General features: G+C 47.7%; 1 protein-coding gene across 1 annotated transcript; it reads right to left on the reverse strand.

Moving 5' to 3' along the window:
• Positions 1-17,092: 17,092 nt before the first annotated feature.
• LOC123130668 (uncharacterized) lies at positions 17,093-18,359 on the reverse strand. Its single transcript, XM_044550499.1, has 2 exons — positions 17,910-18,359; positions 17,093-17,809 (listed from the first exon to the last, which is right to left on the reverse strand). Exons 1-2 carry the CDS (start codon positions 18,148-18,150, stop codon positions 17,445-17,447), a joined length of 606 nt encoding a protein of 201 aa, XP_044406434.1. The 5' UTR covers positions 18,151-18,359; the 3' UTR covers positions 17,093-17,444.
• Positions 18,360-18,673: the final 314 nt, after the last annotated feature.

Consider the following 18,673-nt stretch of genomic DNA (forward strand, 5'->3'; position numbering starts at 1 on the left):
TTTCCTTGATATATTTGTTCCTAGCTGGATTGTAAAACGATTGTCATGGCTGACCTTTTCGCTTCGACCTCTGGACCCAAAGGTGCGGAGTGTTTATGAATACTCGAGCGGTAAAATAGACCGAGGTATGCGTGGAAACCAGGCGTATGGGGTCATAGTTGCTTGAACAGACAAGTTGTATCCGGCTAGCTATGTTATATTACATTGTGATTGTAAGAAACATCTTCCAGAGAGAATAGTTCCGTTAAGGGTTCCTTTCCATGGGTGTGCATGTGTTAATATGCATGTCCGAACTGTGATTGAAAACATCGCAGTATAGGTAACATCTGGGGGTTCATAGTGGAAGAAATGTGAAACATCTTTAGTCCGCTGACTGAATATTCCCTTAAGAATGCTAGATTTCGGCTTCACCTAGTCTGAGGTACACATCTGGATGACCCCGGCAGTAACAATCGCAGAGGTGCTCCCTTTATGCCCTAGCCGAACTAATGGGAATGTAGGGCATAAGCACATGAGCCAAGCAACCCAGCTTGGCCAAAACTTAAGTCATATCGATGCATATAATGGCGAAGAAAAGGTACATATGAGGAAAAAAACGCATGTGTGATGAGCTTGATGCTCGAAAAAATAACAATAATAAGCTTCTGTCCAAGAAGCCCCCAGGTATAATGGACGTACACATTTGAGAATGTGTACGTCATAGGTATATGGTTTAGCCGCATGAAAGATTTAAGGCTAATAAAAAAGGGTGAAAGAGAGGATAAAAAATAATGTAAACAATTGGGAGAAGGAAACACGCGAAGGGTTCGGCGCTAGGCATAGAATCTTAGGAGTCTTGCCGCATTCCAGGGGTTCGGTTCTAGGTGGTTGTCTGATGCATCACGCAGGCGGTACACTCCTCCAATGAGAACTTCGTCAATGATGAAGGGACCCTCCCACTTGGGCTTGAGTTTGTCCTTTTTCTTCTCCGGCAAGCGTAGAACGAGTTCGCCAACATTGTAAGTCTTGGCCCGTACTTCTCTGTTTGATATCTGCGGGCCTGTTGTTGATAAAATGCGGAACGGGATTTTGCAACGTCGCGCTCCTCCTCCAGGGCATCTAAGTTGTCCTGCCGATCAAGCTCGGCCTCTCTCTCTTCGTACATGCACACTCGAGGTGAGTCATGAATAATGTCGCAGGACAACACAGCCTCTGTGTCGTACACCATGAAAAAGGTGTATATCCAGTAGTGCGATTGGGTGTGGTCCACAGCCCCCAGAGTAAGGAGTCGAGCTCCTCAACCTAGTGCTTGTCTGATTCTTTCAAAGACCGCACTAGTCTGGGTTTGATGCCGCTCATAATAAGACCATTGGCTCGTTCGACTTGACTGTTTGTTTGCGGATGATAGACGGAGGCATAATCGAGCTTAATGCCTAGATTAGCACACCAGGCTTTCACCTCATCGTCTCTAAAATTGGAGCCGTTGTCGGTGATGATGCTATGTGGGACACCGTAACGGTGCACAACACCGAATATAAAGTCTATCACTGGTCTGGCTTTGGCCGTTTTAACTGGTTTGGCCTCTATCCACTTAGTGAACTTATCTACCATGACTAGCAGATATTTTTTCTTATGGCTGCCTCCTTTAAGGGGTCCAACCATGTCAAGCCCCCAGACCACGAAAGGCCAAGTGATGGGGATTGTTTGTAGAGCAGTGGGTGGCATATGGCTTTGGTTAGCGAAAAGCTGGCATCCGACGCAACGTTGGACAAGGTCATGTGCATCTGCTCGGGCCGTCGGCTAGTAGAAACCTGTACGGAAGGCCTTGCTTACAAGGGCCCGAGCTGCGGCGTGGTGACCACTGATACCGGCATGAATTTCATCCAAGAGCTCCCGCCCCTCTTCCTCGGAGATACATCTTTGAAGTACTCCGGTAGCGCTTTTCTTGTAGAGTTCTCCTTCATGGAACCTATAGGCTTTCAAACGCCGAACAATGCAGCAAGCCTCATTAAGGTAGGCCAAGAAGGGTTCGGTCCATGGGGCAATGACTGACATGATAAGATAGGCCGATGGTGTTATTTCGGTGGCTGAGCCTTCAATGATATCGGTATGTTCGGAATCTGGGGTTATGGTCGGATCCGGACTGACGTTGCCGCTCTCCCCTTGCCACACCACGGATCGCTTGAAAAGCCTTTCCAAAAAGATGTTAGGTGGGATGGTGTCGCACTTGGCACCGATGCGAGCAAGGACATCCGCCACATGATTACCTTCTCGAGCCACATGGTGAAACTCGAGCCCCTCGAACGAAGCCGACATTTCGAGAACGGTGTTACGGTAAGACACCATCTTCGGATCCTTGGCATTGAAATCTCCATTTATTTGAGATATCGCGAGGTTCGAGTCCCCGCGCACTTCCAGGCGTTGTATGCCCATGGAGACAGCCATTCGAAGACCATGCAATAAGGCCTCGTATTCGGCTGCATTGTTGGAGTCTGTGTATAATATTTGGAGTATGTACTGAACTATATCTCCAGTGGGGGATGTTAAGACAACGCCCGCCCCTAAGCCCGCCGGCATTTTGGAACCATTGAAGTGCATGACCCAGTTGGAATATGTGCCGTATTCTTTAGGGAGTTCAGCTTCTGTCCATTCGGCGACGAAGTCTGCCAGTACTTGGGATTTGATGGCCCGGTGCGGCTTATATGTTATATCGAATGGAAAGAGCTCAATGGCCCACTTGGCAATCCGGCCCATGGCGTCGCGATTGTTTCTTATGTCATTCAGTGGAACTTCGAAAGCCACCGTGATCGTGCACTCTTGGAAATAGTTTCATAGCTTCCGGGATGCCATGAAGACCGCGTATGCTATCTTTTGATAATAAGGGTACCGGGATTTGCATGGAGTTAGGACAGTGGATATGTAGTATACCGGCTTCTGGAGTGGGAATTTGTGTCCGTCCTCCTCTCGTTCGACGAAGAGTACTGCGCTCACCACCTGGTGTGTTGCAGATATGTATAATAACATTGGTTCGCTGACGCTTGGTGCGGCTAGGATTGGGTTGCTTGCTAAAAGAGCCTTTATTTCTTCCAATTCGGTCGTTGCTGCATCTGTCCACTCGAAGTGATCGGTGCGTCGGAGAAGTTGATAAAGTGGCAATGCTTTTTCTCCTAGTCTAGAGATAAAGCGGCTTAAAGCTGCCATGCATCCAGCTAGTTTTTGGACCTGTTTAAGGTCTGTTGGTGTAGCCAATTGTGATAAAGCTCGGATTTTGGCTGGATTTGCCTCGATTCCTCTACTGGAAACAATGAAGCCCAGTAGTTTTCCAGAGGGGACACCGAAAACACATTTTTCCGGATTGAGCTTAATGTCATATGTCTGGAGATTGTCGAATGTGAGACGTAAGTCATCTATTAATGACTCGACGCGCTTAGTCTTGATGACAACATCGTCCACATACGCTTCAACTGTCTTGCTAGTTTGTTTCTCCAGGCATGTTTGAATCATGCGTTGGTAGGTGGCGCCGGCGTTTTTGAGCCCAAAGGGCATAGTGTTGAAGCGGAAAGGCCCGTATGGGGTAATAAATGCCATTGCAGCTTGGTCAGATTCCTTCATTTTAATTTGATGGTATCCGGAATACGCATCGAGGAAACACAGTGAGTCGTGTCCTGCAGTGGCATCAATAATTTGATCGATGCGGGGGGGAGGGGGAATGGATCCTTAGGGCAAGCTTTGTTGAGGTCTTTGAAATCGACGCACAAGCGCCAGAATTTATCCTTCTTTGGCACCATCACCAGGTTTGCTAGCTAGTCCGGATGTTTTATTTCTCTGATGAATCTAGCCTCAATTAGCTTGGCTAGCTCCTCCCCCATAGCTTGCCATTTGGGTTCGGAAAAGCGCCGTAGTGTTTGCTTAACCGGCTTGTATCCCTTCAATATATTGAGGTTGTCCTCAGCCAACCTGCGTGGGATTCCTGGCATATCAGAAGGGTGCCAGGCGAATATGTCCCAGTTCTCGTGTAGGAACGCTCGTAGTGCGGCGTCCACCATTGGGTCCAGCTGTGCACCGATGGAGGCTGTCTTCTTTGGGTCCGTCGGGTGGACTTGAAATTTGACTATTTCATCTGCTGGTTTGAAGGAGATGGATTTGGAGCACTTGTCAAGGATTACATCGTCCCTATCCACCGTTGAGTGCAGCGCAGTTAACTCTTCGGCCGCAAGGGCCTTAGAGAGTGCCTCAAGGGCCAGGGAGGCTGTTTTGTTTTCGGCGCGGAGGGCTATATCCGGACACTAGCGAGAGTGACAATACCGTTGGGCCCGGGCATTTTGAGCTTCATATACCCGTAATGAGGTACGTCTTGAAAGCGTGTGAATGCATCTCGCCCCAACAAGGCGTGGTATCCACTGTTGAAAGGGGGCACTTGGAAGGTTATCTCTTCAGACCGATAGTTCTCCAGCATGTCGAATACCACGTCAAGTGTGATTTTTCCCGCGCATCGTGCCTCCCGACTGGGAATACTTCCTTGGAAGGTCGTGCTACTTTTCTCTATATGGCTCCTGTCTATTTCCATTTTACTGAGTGTATCCTCGTAGATGAGGTTTAATCCGCTGCCGCTGTCCATGAGCACTTTGGTGAGTCGAAAGCCGTCCACAGTTGGATTGAGGACCAAGGCGGCTGGTGCCCGGACTGACCAGGTTTTTGGTTCGTCGCTGGCATTGAAAGTTATGGCCATGTCGTTCCAATGATTTATTGTTGTGACTTGACAGACTTCGGCGAGGTCGCGGAGTGCCCTTTTGCGCCGGTTGTTTAAAGCGAAAGTCTCAAAGACTGTCAATAATCTGCGGTCGTCGTGTTTCGGGGGGAGTTGTTCCGAGGTATTTTTGGAGAGGATATCCTCGCCACTCTTGGCCACTTTCCGGAGTATCCAACATGCTCTAAGGCTATGGGTAGGTATGGTATCCGGTGTTTTGTGTATTTTGCACGGCCTATCGAGCCATCCCTCCAGAACAGTTCTGTGCCCCGTAATGGGTTTGGATTTCTTTGCTGCTGTGTTGGGCGCCCCGTGAGGGTGCATCCTTTTTGTCCATATGAGAGGTTTAGTGGGAGCTGGCGGTTCCCAGCGAGCTGCCTGAGTTTTCCAGGCGCTTTCCATTGCGCAGTACTTCTGTACTATGGTTGCCAAGTCAGCGAAGTGTAATACGTGACGGTGGTTGATAGCGTTGAGGATTCCTTCGTCCGTACAATTACTGTGGAATATTGAGATCGCGTATTCGTCGTGGCAATCTTTAATCTTGTTCTTGACAAGGAGGAATCTGGCCCAAAAGTGATGGATTGTTTCCTGAGACTGCTGCCGTAGGTATGTGAGATCACGTATATCTAGGTGGGTGGGTGGATTTAATGTTGGGGATCGTTGCAGAAATTAAAAAATTTCTACGCATCACCAAGATCAATCTACGAAGAGACTAGCAACGAGAGAGAGGGAAGTGTATCTTCATACCCTTGAAGATTGTGATGCGGAAGCGTTACAAGACCGTGGATGAAGGAGTCGTACTCGCAGCGATTCAAATCGCGGTTGATTTTGATCTAAGCGTCGAACAACGGCGCCTCCGCATTCAACACACGTACAGCCCAGGGACGTCTCCTCCTTCTTGATCCAGCAAGCGGAGCGGAGAAGTTGAGGAAGAGCTCCGGCAGCACGACGGCGTGGTGGTGGAGCTTGCGGTTCTCCGACAGGGCTTCGCCAAGCACTACTATGAAGGAGGAGGTGTTGGGGAGGGAGAGGGCTGCACCAGGGGAAGGGCGCGGCAGCCCTCCCACCTCCCCTCTATTTATAGGGGCAAGGGAGAGGGGGCCAGCCCCCTCCAGATGGATCTAGAGGGGGCGGCGGCCAAGGGGTTGGCTTGCCCCCCAGGCCAAGGGGGGCGCCCCCTTTAGGGTTTCCCCTAAACCCTAGGCGCATGGGACCTAGGGGGGTTTGGCGCGCAGCCCACTTAGGGGCTGGTTCCCCTCCATATTCAGCCCATAGGGCCCTCCGGGGTAGGTAGACCCTCCCGGTGGACCCCCGGAACCCCTTCGGTGGTCCCGGTACAATACCGATAAACCTCCGAACACTTCCGGTGACCGAATAAGGACTTCCCATATATAAATCTTTATCTCTGGACCATTCTGGAAATCCTCGTGATGTCCGAGATCTCATCCAGGACTCCGAACAACATTAGATAACCACATACTAATTCCCATAACAACTTTAGCGTCACTGAACCTTAAGTGTGTAGACCCTACGGGTTCGGGAATCATGCAGACATGACCGAGACATCTCTCTAGCCAATAACCAACAGCGGGATCTGGATACCCATGTTAGCTCCCACATGTTCCACGATGATCTCATCGGATGAACCACGATGTCAAGGATTCAATCAATCCCGTATACAATTCCCTTTGTCAATCGGTATGTTACTTGCCCGAGATTCGATCGTCGGTATCCCAATACCTCGTTCAATCTCGTTACCGGAAAGTCACTTTACTCGTTACGTAATACATGATCCCGTGACTAACTGCTTAGACACATTGATCTCATTATGATGATGCATTACCGAGTGGGCCCAGAGATACCGCTCTGTCATACGGAGTGACAAAACCCAGTCTCGGTTCGTGCCAACCCAATAGACACTTTCGAAGATACCCGTAGTGCACCTATATAGCCACCCAGTTACGTTGTGATGTTTGGCACACCCAAAGCATTCCTACAGTATCCGGGAGTTGCACAATCTCATGGTCTAAGGAAAAGATACTTGACATTAGAAAAGCTTTAGCAGACGAACTACACGATCTTGTGTTATGCTTAGGATTGGGTCTTGTCCATCACATCATTCTCCTAATGATGTGATCCCGTTATCAATAACATCCAATGTCCATGGTTAGGAAATCGTAACCATCTATTGATCAACAAGCTAGTCAAGTAGAGGCTCACTAGGGACATGTTGTGGTCTATGTATTCAGACATGTATTACGATTTCTGGATAACACAATTATAGCATGAACAATAGACAGTTATCATGAACAAGGAAATATAATAATAACCATTTTATTATTGCCTCTAGGGGATATTTCCAACAGTCCCCCACTTGCACTAGAGTCAATAATCTAGTTACATTGTGATGAATCGAACACCCATAGAGTTCTGGTGTTGATCATGTTTTTGCTCGTGGAAGAGGTTTAGTCAATGGATCTGCGACATTCAGGTCTGTATGCACTTTACAAATATCTATGTCTCCATCTTGAACATTTTCATGAATGGAGTTGATGCGGCGCTTGATATGCCTGGTCTTCTTGTGAAACCTGGGCTCCTTGGCAAGGGCAATAGCACCAGTGTTGTCACAGAAGAGAGTCATCGGGCCCGACGCATTGGGAATAACTCCTAGGTCGGTAATGAACTCCTTCATCCAGATTGCTTCATGTGTTGCCTCCGAGGCTGCCATGTACTCCGCTTCACATGTAGATCCCGCCACGACGCTTTGCTTACAACTGCACCAGCTGATTACCCCACCATTCAAAATATACACGTATCCGGTTTGTGACTTGGAGTCATCCAGATCTGTGTCGAAGCTAGCATTGACGTAACCCTTTACGACGAGCTCTTCGTCACCTCCATAAACGAGAAACATATCCTTAGTCCTTTTCAGGTACTTCAGGATATTCTTGACAGTTTTCTAGTGTTCCATGCCGGGATTACTTTGGTACCTTCCTACCAAACTTATGGCAAGGTTCACATCAGGTCTGGTACACAGCATGGCATACATAATAGACCCTATGGCCAAGGCATAGGGGGTGACACTCATCTTTTCTCTATCTTCTGCCATGGTCGGGCATTGAGTCGTGCTCAATCTCACACCTTGCAATACAGGCAAGAACCCCTTCTTGGACTAATCCATATTGAACTTCTTCAATATCTTGTCAAGGTAAGTGCTTTGTGAAAGACCAATGAGGCGTCTCGGTCTATCTCTATAGATCTTGATGCCTAATATGTAAGCAGCTTCTCCAAGGTCCTTCATTGAAAAACACTTATTCAAGTAGGCCTTTATGCTTTCCAAGAATTCTATATCATTTCCCATCAATAGTATGTCATCCACATATAATATGAGAAATGCCACAGAGCTCCCACTCACTTTCTTGTAAACACAGGCTTCTCCATAACTCTATGTAAACCCAAACGCTTTGATCATCTCATCAAAGCGAATGTTCCAACTCCGAGATGCTTGCACCAGCCCATAGATTGAGCGCTGGAGCTTGCATACCTTGTCAGCATTCTTAGGATCGACAAAACCTTCTAGTTGCATCATATACAATTCTTCCTTAAGGAAACCATTAAGGAATGCCGTTTTGACATCCATCTGCCATATCTCATAATCATAGAATGCGGCAATTGTGAACATGATTCGGACGGACTTCAGCTTCGCTACGGGTGAGAAGGTCTCATCGTAGTCAACCCCTTGAACTCGTCGGTAACCCTTAGAGACAAGCCGAGCCTTATAGATGGTCACATTACCATCCGCGTCTGTCTTCTTCTTAAAGATCCATTTATTTTCTATGGCTCGCCGATCATCAGGCAAGTCGGTCAAAGTCCATACTTCTTTTCATACATGGATCCTATCTCGGATTTCATGGCTTCAAGCCATTTGTTGGAATCCGGGCCCGCCATCCCTTCTTCATAGTTCGAAGGTCCACCATTGTCTAACAACATGATTTCCAGGACAGGGTTGTCGTACCACTCTGGTGCGAAACGTGTCCTTCTGGACCTACGAAGTTCAGTAGCAACTTGATCCGAAGTTTCATATCATCATCATCATTAACTTCCTCTCTAGTCGGTGTAGGCACCACGGAAACATCTTCCTGAGCTGCGCCACTCTCTGGTTCAAGAGGCAGTACCTCATCAAGTTCTACTTTCCTCCCACTTACTTCTTTCGAGAGAAACTCTTTCTCCAGAAAGGATCCATTCTTGGCAACAAAGACCTTGCCTTCGGATCTGAGGTAGAAGGTATACCCTATAGTTTTCTTAGGGTATCCTATGAAGACGCATTTTTCCGACTTGGGTTCGAGCTTTTTAGGTTTAAGTTTCTTGACATAAGCATCGCATCCCCAAACTTTTAGAAATGACAGCTTAGGTTTCTTCCCAAACCATAATTCATACGGTGTCGTCCCAACGGATTTCTACGGAGCCCTATTTAAAGTGAATGTGGTAGTCTCTAAAGCATAACCCCAAAATGATAGAGGCAGATCGGTAAGAGACATCATAGATCGCACCATATCCAATAGAGTGCGATTACGACATTCAGGCACACCATTACGCTGAGTTGTTCTAGGCGGCGTGAGTTGTGAAACAATTCCACATTTCCTTAAGTGTGTGCCAAATTCATGACTCAAATATTCTCCCCCACGATCTGATCGTAAGAACTTTATTTTCCTGTCACGTTGATTCTCTACCTCATTCTGAAATTCCTTGAACTTTTCAAAGGTCTCAGACTTGTGTTTCATTAAGTAGACATACCCATATCTACTCAAGTCATCAGTGAGGGTGAGAACATAACGATAGCCACCGCGAGCCTCAATGCTCATTGGACCGCACACATCAGTATGTATGATTTCCAATAAGTTGGTTGCTCGCTCCATTGTTCCGGAGAAAGGAGTATTGGTCATTTTTCCCATGAGGCATGGTTCACACATGTCAAATGATTCATAATCAAGAGACTCCAAAAGTCCATCTGCATGGAGTTTCTTCATGTGTTTGACACCAATGTGACCAAGGCGGCAGTGCCACAAGTATGTGGGACTATCATTATCAACCTTACACTTCTTGGCATTCACACTATGAATATGTGTAACATCACATTCGAGATTAAACAAGAATAAACCATTCACCAGCAGGGCATGACCATAAAACATATCTCTCATATAAATGGAACAACCATTATTCTCGGATTTAAATGAGTAGCAATCTCGCATTAAACGAGATCCAGATACATTGTTCATGCTCAAAGCTGGTACCAAATAACAATTATTGAGGTTTAAAACTAATCCCGTAGGTAGATGTAGAGGGAGCGTGCCGATGGCGATCACACCGACCTTGGAACCATTCCCGACGCGCATCGTCACCTCGTCCTTCGCCAGTCTCCGCTTATTCCGCAGCTCCTGTTTTGAGTTACAAATATGAGCAACCGCACCGGTATCAAATACCCAGGAGCTACTACGAGTGCTGGTAAGGTACACATCAATAACATGTATATCATATATACCTTTGGTATTGCCGGCCTTCTTATCCGCTAAGTACTTGGGGCAGTTCCGCTTCCAGTGATTGTTTCCCTTGCAATAAAAGCACTCAGTCTCAGGCTTGGGTCCATGCTTTGGCTTCTTCCCAGCAACTGGCTTACCGGGCGCGGCAACTCCCTTGCCGTCCTTCTTGAAGTTCTTCTTACCCTTGCCTTTTTTGAAACTAGTGGTTTTATTGACCATCAACACTTGATGTTCCTTTTTGATCTCCACCTCCGCTGATTTCAGCATTGAATATACCTCAGGAATGGTTTTCTCCATCCCCTGCATATTCACAAAGCTCTTGTAGCTAGGTGGGAGCGACTGAAGGATTTTGTCAACGACCGCGTCATCCGGGATATTAACTCCCAGCTGAGACAAACGGTTGTGCAACCCAGACATTTTGAGTATGTGCTCACTGTCAGAACTATTCTCCTCCATCTTACAACTATAGAACTCGTCAGAGACTTCATATCTCTCGACCCGGGCATGAGCTTGGAAAACCATTTTCAGCTCTTGGAACATCTCATATGCTCTGTGTTTCTCAAAACGCTTTTGGAGCCCCGGTTCTAAGCTGTAAAGCATGCCGCACTGAACCAGGGAGTAATCATCACTACGCGACTGGCTGGCGTTCATAACGTCTTGAGTTGCTGGGAAAATGGGCGCTTCACCTAGCGGTTCTTCAAGGACATATGCTTTCTTGGCAGCTATGAGGATGATCCTCAAGTTACGAACCCAGTCTGTATAGTTGCTACCATCGTCTTTCAGCTTGGTTTTCTCTAGGAACGCGTTGAAGTTGAGGGCAACATTAGCGTGGGCCATTTGATCTACAAGACATATTGCAAAGATTTTAGTCTATGTTCATGATAATTAAGTTCATCTAATCAAATTATTTCATGAACTCCCACTCAGACAGACATCCCTCTAGTCATCTAAGTGATACATGATCCGAATCGACTAGGCCATGTCCGATCATCATGTGAGACGGACTAGTCATCAATGGTGAACATCTCCATGTTGATCGTATCTACTATACGACTCATGTTCCAACTTTCGGTCTCTCGTGTTCCGAGGCCATGTCTGTACATGCTAGGCTCGTCAAGTCAACCTAAGTGTTCTGCATGTGAAAATCTGGCTTACACCCGTTGTATTCGAATGTTAGAATCTATCACACTCGATCATCACGTGGTGCTTCAAAATAACGAACCTTCACAACGGTGCACAGTTAGGGGGAACACTTTATTGAAATTTTAGCGAAGGATCATCTTATTCAAGCTACCGTCGTTCTAAGCAAATAAGATGTATAAACATGATAAAAATCACATGCAATCAAATAGTGACATGATATGGCCAATATCATTTTGCTCCTTTTGATCTCCATCTTCGGGGCGCCATGATCATCATCATCACCGGCATGACACCATGATCTCCATCATCGTGTCTTTATGAAGTTGTCTTGCCAACTGTTACTTCTACTACTATGGCTAATGGTTAGCAATAAAGTAAAGTAAATACATGGTGTTTTCATTGACATGCAGGTCATACAATAAATTAAGACAACTCCTATGGCTCTTGTAGGTTGTCATACTCATCAACATGCAAGTCTTGATTGCTATTACAAGAACATGATCAATCGCATACATCACATATATCATTCATCACATCCTTTTGGCCATATCACATCACACGGCATATGCTGCAAGAACAAGTTAGACGTCCTCTAATTGTTGTTGCAAGTTTTTTTACGTGGCTGCTATAGGTTTCTAGCAAGAACGTTTCTTACCTATGCCAAAACCACAACGTGATATGCCAATTTATATTTACCCTTCATAAGGACCATTTTCATCGAATCCAATCCGACTAAAGTGGGAGAGACAGACACCCGCTAGCCACCTTATGCAACTAGTGCATGTCAGTCGGTGGAACCTGTCTCACGTAAGAGTACGTGTAAGGTCGGTCTAGGCCGCTTGATCCCACGATGCCGCCGAATCAAGATAAGACTAGTAACGGCAAGTAAATTGACAAAATCGACGCCCACAACAACTTGTGTTCTACTCGTGCTTAGAAACTACACATAGACCTAGCTCATGATGCCACTGTTGGGGATCGTTGCAGAAATTAAAAAAATTCTACGAATCACCAAGATCAATCTATGGAGATACTAGCACCGAGAGAGAGGGGAGTGTATCTTCATACCCTTAAAGATCGCGATGCGGAAGCATTACAAGAACGCGGATGAAGGAGTCGTACTCGCAGCGATTCAGATCGCGGTTGATTCCGATCTAAGCGCCGAACAACGGTGCCTCCGCGTTCAACACACGTACATCCCGGGGACGTATCCTCCTTCTTGATCCAGCAAGGGGAGAGGAGAAGTTGAGGAAGAGCTCCGGCAGCACGACGGCATGGTGGTGGAGCTTGCGGTTCTCCGGCAGGGCTTCACCAAGCACAACTACGAAGGAGGAGGTGTTGGGGAGGGAGAGGGTTGTGCCAGGGGAAGGGTGTGGCAGCCCTCCCACCTCCCCTCTATTTATAGGGGCAAGGGAGAGGGGGGGCATCCCCCTCTAGATGGATCTAGAGGGGGCGGTGGCCAAGGGGGTTGGCTTGCCCCCCCCCCCCCAAGCCAAGGGAGGCGCCCCCTTTAGGGTTTCCCCTAAACCCTAGGTGCATGGGCCCTAGGGGGGTTTGGCGCCCAGCCCACTTAGGGCTGGTTCCCCTCCATATTCAGCCCATAGGGCCCTCCGGGGCAGGTGGACCCCCGGAACCCCTTCGGTGGTCCCGGTACAATACCGATAAACCCCCGAACATTTCCGGCGACCGAACAAGGACTTCCCATATATAAATCTTTATCTCCGGACCATTCCGGAACTCCTCATGACGTCCGAGATCTCATACGGGACTCCAAACAACATTCGTTAACCACATACTAATTCCCATAACAACTCTAGTGTCACTGAACCTTAAGTGTGTAGACCCTACGGGTTCGAGAATCATGCAGACATGACCGAGACATCTCTCTGGCCAATAACCAATAGCGGGATCTGGATACCCATGTTGGCTCCCACATGTTCCACGATGATCTCATCGGATAAACCATGATGTCAAGGATTCAATCAATCCCGTATACAATTCCCTTTGTCAATTGGTACATTACTTGCCCGAGATTCGATCGTCGGTATCCCAATACCTCATTCAATCTCGTTACCGGCAAGTCACTTTACTCGTTTCGTAAGCATGATCCCGTGACTAATTGCTTAGACACATTGAGCTCATTATGATGATGCATTACCGACTGGGCATAGAGATACCTCTCCGCCATACGGAGTGACAACTCCAGTCTCGATTCGTGCCAACCCAACAAACACTTTCGGAGATACCCGTAGTGCACCTTTATAGCTATCGAGTTATGTTGTGACGTTTGGCACACCCAAAGCATTCCTACAGTATCCGGGAGTTGCACAATCTCATGGTCTAAGGAAAATATACTTGACATTAGAAAAGCTTTAGCAGACGAACTACACAATCTTGTGCTATGCTTAGTATTGGGTCTTGTCCATCACATCATTCTCCTAATGATGTGATCCCATTATCAATAACATCCAATGTTCATGGTCAGGAAATCGTAACCATCTATTGATCAACGAGCGAGTCAACTAGAGGCTCACTGGGGACATGTTGTGGTCTATGTATTCACACATGTATTACGATTTTCGGATAATACAATTATAGCATGAACAATAGAAAATTATCATGAACAAGGAAATATAATAATAACCATTTTATTATTGCCTCTAGGGCATATTTCCAACATTTAAATCTGAACCCTGACCCAATTTGGGATCCGGAGTTTGAGAAATTTCCGAGCTTAATAGTTCGGGCTCCGGGAGATCGACCGATTTTTCAGGTCTACCGTCTGATTCCAAGTTCGAAGGACAAGGCATGTCATCCCGTGGACAGGTATCCGGCTCTTCGAGCTCGAAGATACAAACATAATTCGTCCTCGGTATAGAGGGAGAGTTGTTGTTTTGCTCCTCCACTATCGCTATCTGATGGGTGATCGATGGAGATTTGATTTATCTCTGATCGGGTTTAAGCCCAATCCGACCGTAGTCTGTAGTGACCCCCAAGGCGGCGATGCGATCTAGGAGTTCGTTCAAGGACGATAATTCTGTTGGATCCATCTTTTTGGAGTATTCAAAGTCAATTCAGAGGCGATTTTCGATGACCCGAGAAGTCATCGTCGGCTCACCGGCCGAACGGACGTTCATGATAAAGCCACCCAACCGGAGGGTTTGGCCTGAGGCTAGGGCTCCATTGGCGGTGATGTTGTCCTTGATCACAAGGCGAGCCATCAACCCTGACTTCGACGTCACAGTGGAACTCTCAATGAAAGCACCAATGTCGGTGTCAAAACCAGCGGATCTCGGGTAGGGGGACCCGAACTATGCGTCTGAGGTTGATGGTAACAGGAGACAGGGAACATAATGTTTATCCAGGTTCGGGCCCTCTCGATGGAGGTAAAACCCTACGTCCTGCTAGATTAATATTGATGAGTATGGGGGTTACAAGAGTTGATCAACCACGAGATTGTAATGGCTAAAACCCTAGAAGTCTAGCCTATCTGATTATGATTGTCTCTACGGACTAAGCCCTCCAGTTTATATAGACATCGGAGGGGACTAGGGTTATACAAAGTCGGTTACAGAGAAAGGAATCTTCATATCCGAACGCCAAGTTTGCCATCCACGCCAAAGGAGAGTCCCATCCGGACACGGGTGAGAGTCTTCGGTCTTGTATCTTCATAGCCCATCAGTCCGGCCCATGTCTAACAGGCCGGACGCCCGAGGACCCCTTAGTCCAGGACTCCCTCGGGCACCCCATAGACACACAAGTTGATCATTGATCTTTTAGCCGTGTGCGGTGCCCTCTCCACCATAATCCACCTCGGTTATATCATAGTGGTGCTTAGGCGAAGCCTTGTTCCGGTAGAAACATCATCACCGTCATCACGCCGTCGTGCTGATGAAGCTCTCCCTCGAAGCTCTACTGGATTGTGAGTTCGCGGGACGTCATCGAGTCGAACGTGTGCAGATCGCGGAGGTGTCGTACCTTAGGTGCTAGATCGGTTGATTATGAAGACGTACGACTACATCAACCGCGTTTTTATAACGCTTCTGCTTATGGTCTACGAGGGTACATAGACAATACTCTCCGCTCTCGTTGCTATGCATCACCATGATCTTGCGTGTGCGTAGGAATTTTTTTGAAATTACTGCACTCGCCAACACTGGAGCCGTCAGCCTTGGAGCCATGGAGGGCGCCTGCAGGTGTAGGGCTGGAGGTCGGAGGCCGGACACGGACTGGCGGAGGAGAGGCCGAGAGGGCCGGAGGTGGAGTGGAGGGCCGAAGGGGTGGGAGAGGGCCGACCGTCGCCTGTCGCCAGCCGCCCTCGTTGCCGCACACGGAGGCCTGCCTTCTCACCGGATCGGGATGGAGCGGCATCCTGAGAGAGAAGATGCACACGGTCTCTGCTCCCTCGATCTACCTCTCCCGGCGCGGCCCATCTCGACGAGATGTGGCCGTGATGGATTTGGTCACCGCCCCGTTGACTTCATCGACTCGATCTAGGGCCTCTTCGCTTTAAGAAAAGAAGGTGAGTGGAGGGCGGCGTTGGTGGGGAAGAAGGCGGCTCTGGATGGGGGAGAGGGAACAGGGCGGCTGTGCACGGGCGTTCGAGGGGCCTCGTTCGACTGATGAGATTTCTTTGTTATGATTTACGTATTATTTTTTAATCGGTTATTTGTTTCTTAATTAATGTGATTGAGCGATTTTTCTTAAATTAATTATTTGTTTTCTAATGAATGCGATTGAGCGATTTAAGGTAAGATTAATTAATTTAGATTTGATCTTTAGAGATTGATCGTGATTGATTCTACATTACTAAATAACTTGCGACAGCATGGAAAATTCTGACCCGTTCAGATTTTTTTCATTGTGTGAGGCGAAAATAAACCGGTGAAGTGGGGAGAGGGGACGAAAAAAGTCTATGAAAAAAATCAGCGAAAGTGGAAGGTGGGACGAAAAAAATCTGGAACGAAAACTACTAACTGCTCCATTAGGAATAGAAACTACAAACATCATAATATGGAACGATGTTCAAAACTAGGGTTAGGATCCACATGAAAAAAAACCATCCAAATAGACAAATCCAGCCAATACAAATTTGTGAGATGAAAGATATTAGCTCGAGGAACGAAAATGACACCGAATTAACGGACCAACGCAATCGATCTGTAAGAATTTGAGAGGGTTTAAGTGGAGGAGACAAAACAAGGAAAAGGCAAGAGCTGAAGATAGACCAACAAAAGAGAAAAGAGTGAGTGATGAGTGGTGGATGAGAGCCCCATCACCATTTAAATATCTAAAACAGAAACACCATAGGCCTTGGCGTTTGAGGCCCAGAAACGCCATGAGCCTTGGCGTTTCAATCCATGTCAACTTGCAACGCCAGCGAGGCCTAACTGTCGGCCAAGGCACCAGCGCTGGCTTGGTTGCTGGCTTGTTTGGCGTTTTCATGTTCATCTAAAACGGCACGGGCTGTGCCGTTTTCAAAAAAATAAATCATTTTGCAAAATAATTACGTGTACGAGTGATGAAGAGTTCTCACAAGATTAGAACGGTGATTTCGGCCTCCCAGGGATGCTAGGTTGTCCCGGTCTCTAGTGGCGTAGCGCGTCACTCTATCCACACATTAGGCGGCCGGAAGGAACACTCCGGATTCGGAATGGAACAAAATTAGCCGGACAAGACATGAATGAAGTCAGAAAGAGACGAGACAGACAGGCTGGCTGCGCAATCCGCCCAACGAACCTTATCGCCCTTGCGTCTGTCCTTTTGGTTTTCGGGACTTATCCACACTTTTGATCACGAAAAAAGTGAAAAGGAAAGGAAAGAACGACTCGTACACATACTTCTCTTTTTTGAACAGACCCTGAATCTTATTTAAAATAAGCCAAGCTAATAGGTCTGTTACTACAGTAGTACGTACGTATGTTATGAAACATGCAAAGCAGGGCTTACAAATTCGTGAGCGACAGCGGCACAGCGCCCCATGGACGATCTCACGACTGCCAAGCTAATACATCAGCACGCGGCTGCTAATCCCGCTGTTATTGCAACCAACTGCCGTTGTGGAGGAGCAGGAGCTGGTGTGGGCGCCGGTGGCCCGAATGCCCACGAGCCGGAGGGGGGCGAGCCGTGTGGTGCTGGTGGTGGTGGCGGACGTACGCCGGCGTTGGCCTGGACGACGGGGTGGACGGCGAGAGCGGCGGCGTTTTGGCCCTTGGGAACAGGAACGCCCTTATCTTGAGCGGCTGGAGCCGGTCCCTGCTGGCGGCGTCGTACTCCTCCAGCAGGTGGCCGAGGTCGTCGTTGGTCGTGACGGAGACGAGCGCGTCCAGGTCCTCCGTCGGCAGCTGGCACCGCAGGCTCAACGCCTCCCATCCGCACATGTCCGTCAGCTTCCGTTGCAGCTCTGAAGCGATCGATCGATCCACAGTCAAACAGCTGAACTGGCTGGAGTGCCGGAAACGATCAATGGACAGCAGGAGGCGTCGTTGGTAATAGGCATGTACCGTGAAATTGAAGGGAGCGGTCGACGGAGAGGACGCGGTTGTTGCCGCCGACGTAGCGGAGCGCGCCGTCGGGGTGGCGTGGAAGGATCATGCCCCCGTAGCTGCACAGGAACTTGACGCTGCCCTCTGCAGCTGCCCCGGGGGAACCCGGCTTCACGACGCAGAACACATCGTCGTCATCCAAGGAGCCGAGCGACGACGTGCACGAGCAGGACGACGACCACGAGGACGCGCCCGCCATGCCTTCTTGCCGGCGGTGGACGACACTGAAGCTGCAAGTCGATATCAGTGTTTGAGAACGCAAGAAGCTGTGTGTGTTTCTGTGTGTTTTGGAGCGGTGGCTCCAGCATCCACCTGTACCGTAGCCCCAAGAGGGAAGAATATATGTGCACTCACCCTTGTGGTGTCACCGGTGCATTGAACTTCTGTAGCACATTTTAAAATGTTTGAAAATTTCTAAAGAAAATATCAAACATCAACCCATGTTGTTACAATCAAATTTTAAATATAGCTTAGGGTACGAAAAATCGATATTGAGTAATATATAACACAAGTTGGGCTTTGAATTTGATCCATTATCTCTATTGATAATAAATCCCGCAGATAATCTCAAGCTATGTTTCGATTTTTGATTTGAAATTTTCTGACAACATTGGTTTATGTTGTGTCAATGAGCTATTCTTTTTTAATTTTTTTAAACGTTTTAAAGTGTGTCATTGGTGCACCGGTAGCGCCATAAAAATGGATGCATTGAATACATTTTC

Source organism: Triticum aestivum, chromosome 6A (assembly GCF_018294505.1).
Source record: "Triticum aestivum cultivar Chinese Spring chromosome 6A, IWGSC CS RefSeq v2.1, whole genome shotgun sequence".
In the NCBI taxonomy this organism is placed as follows: domain Eukaryota; kingdom Viridiplantae; phylum Streptophyta; class Magnoliopsida; order Poales; family Poaceae; genus Triticum; species Triticum aestivum.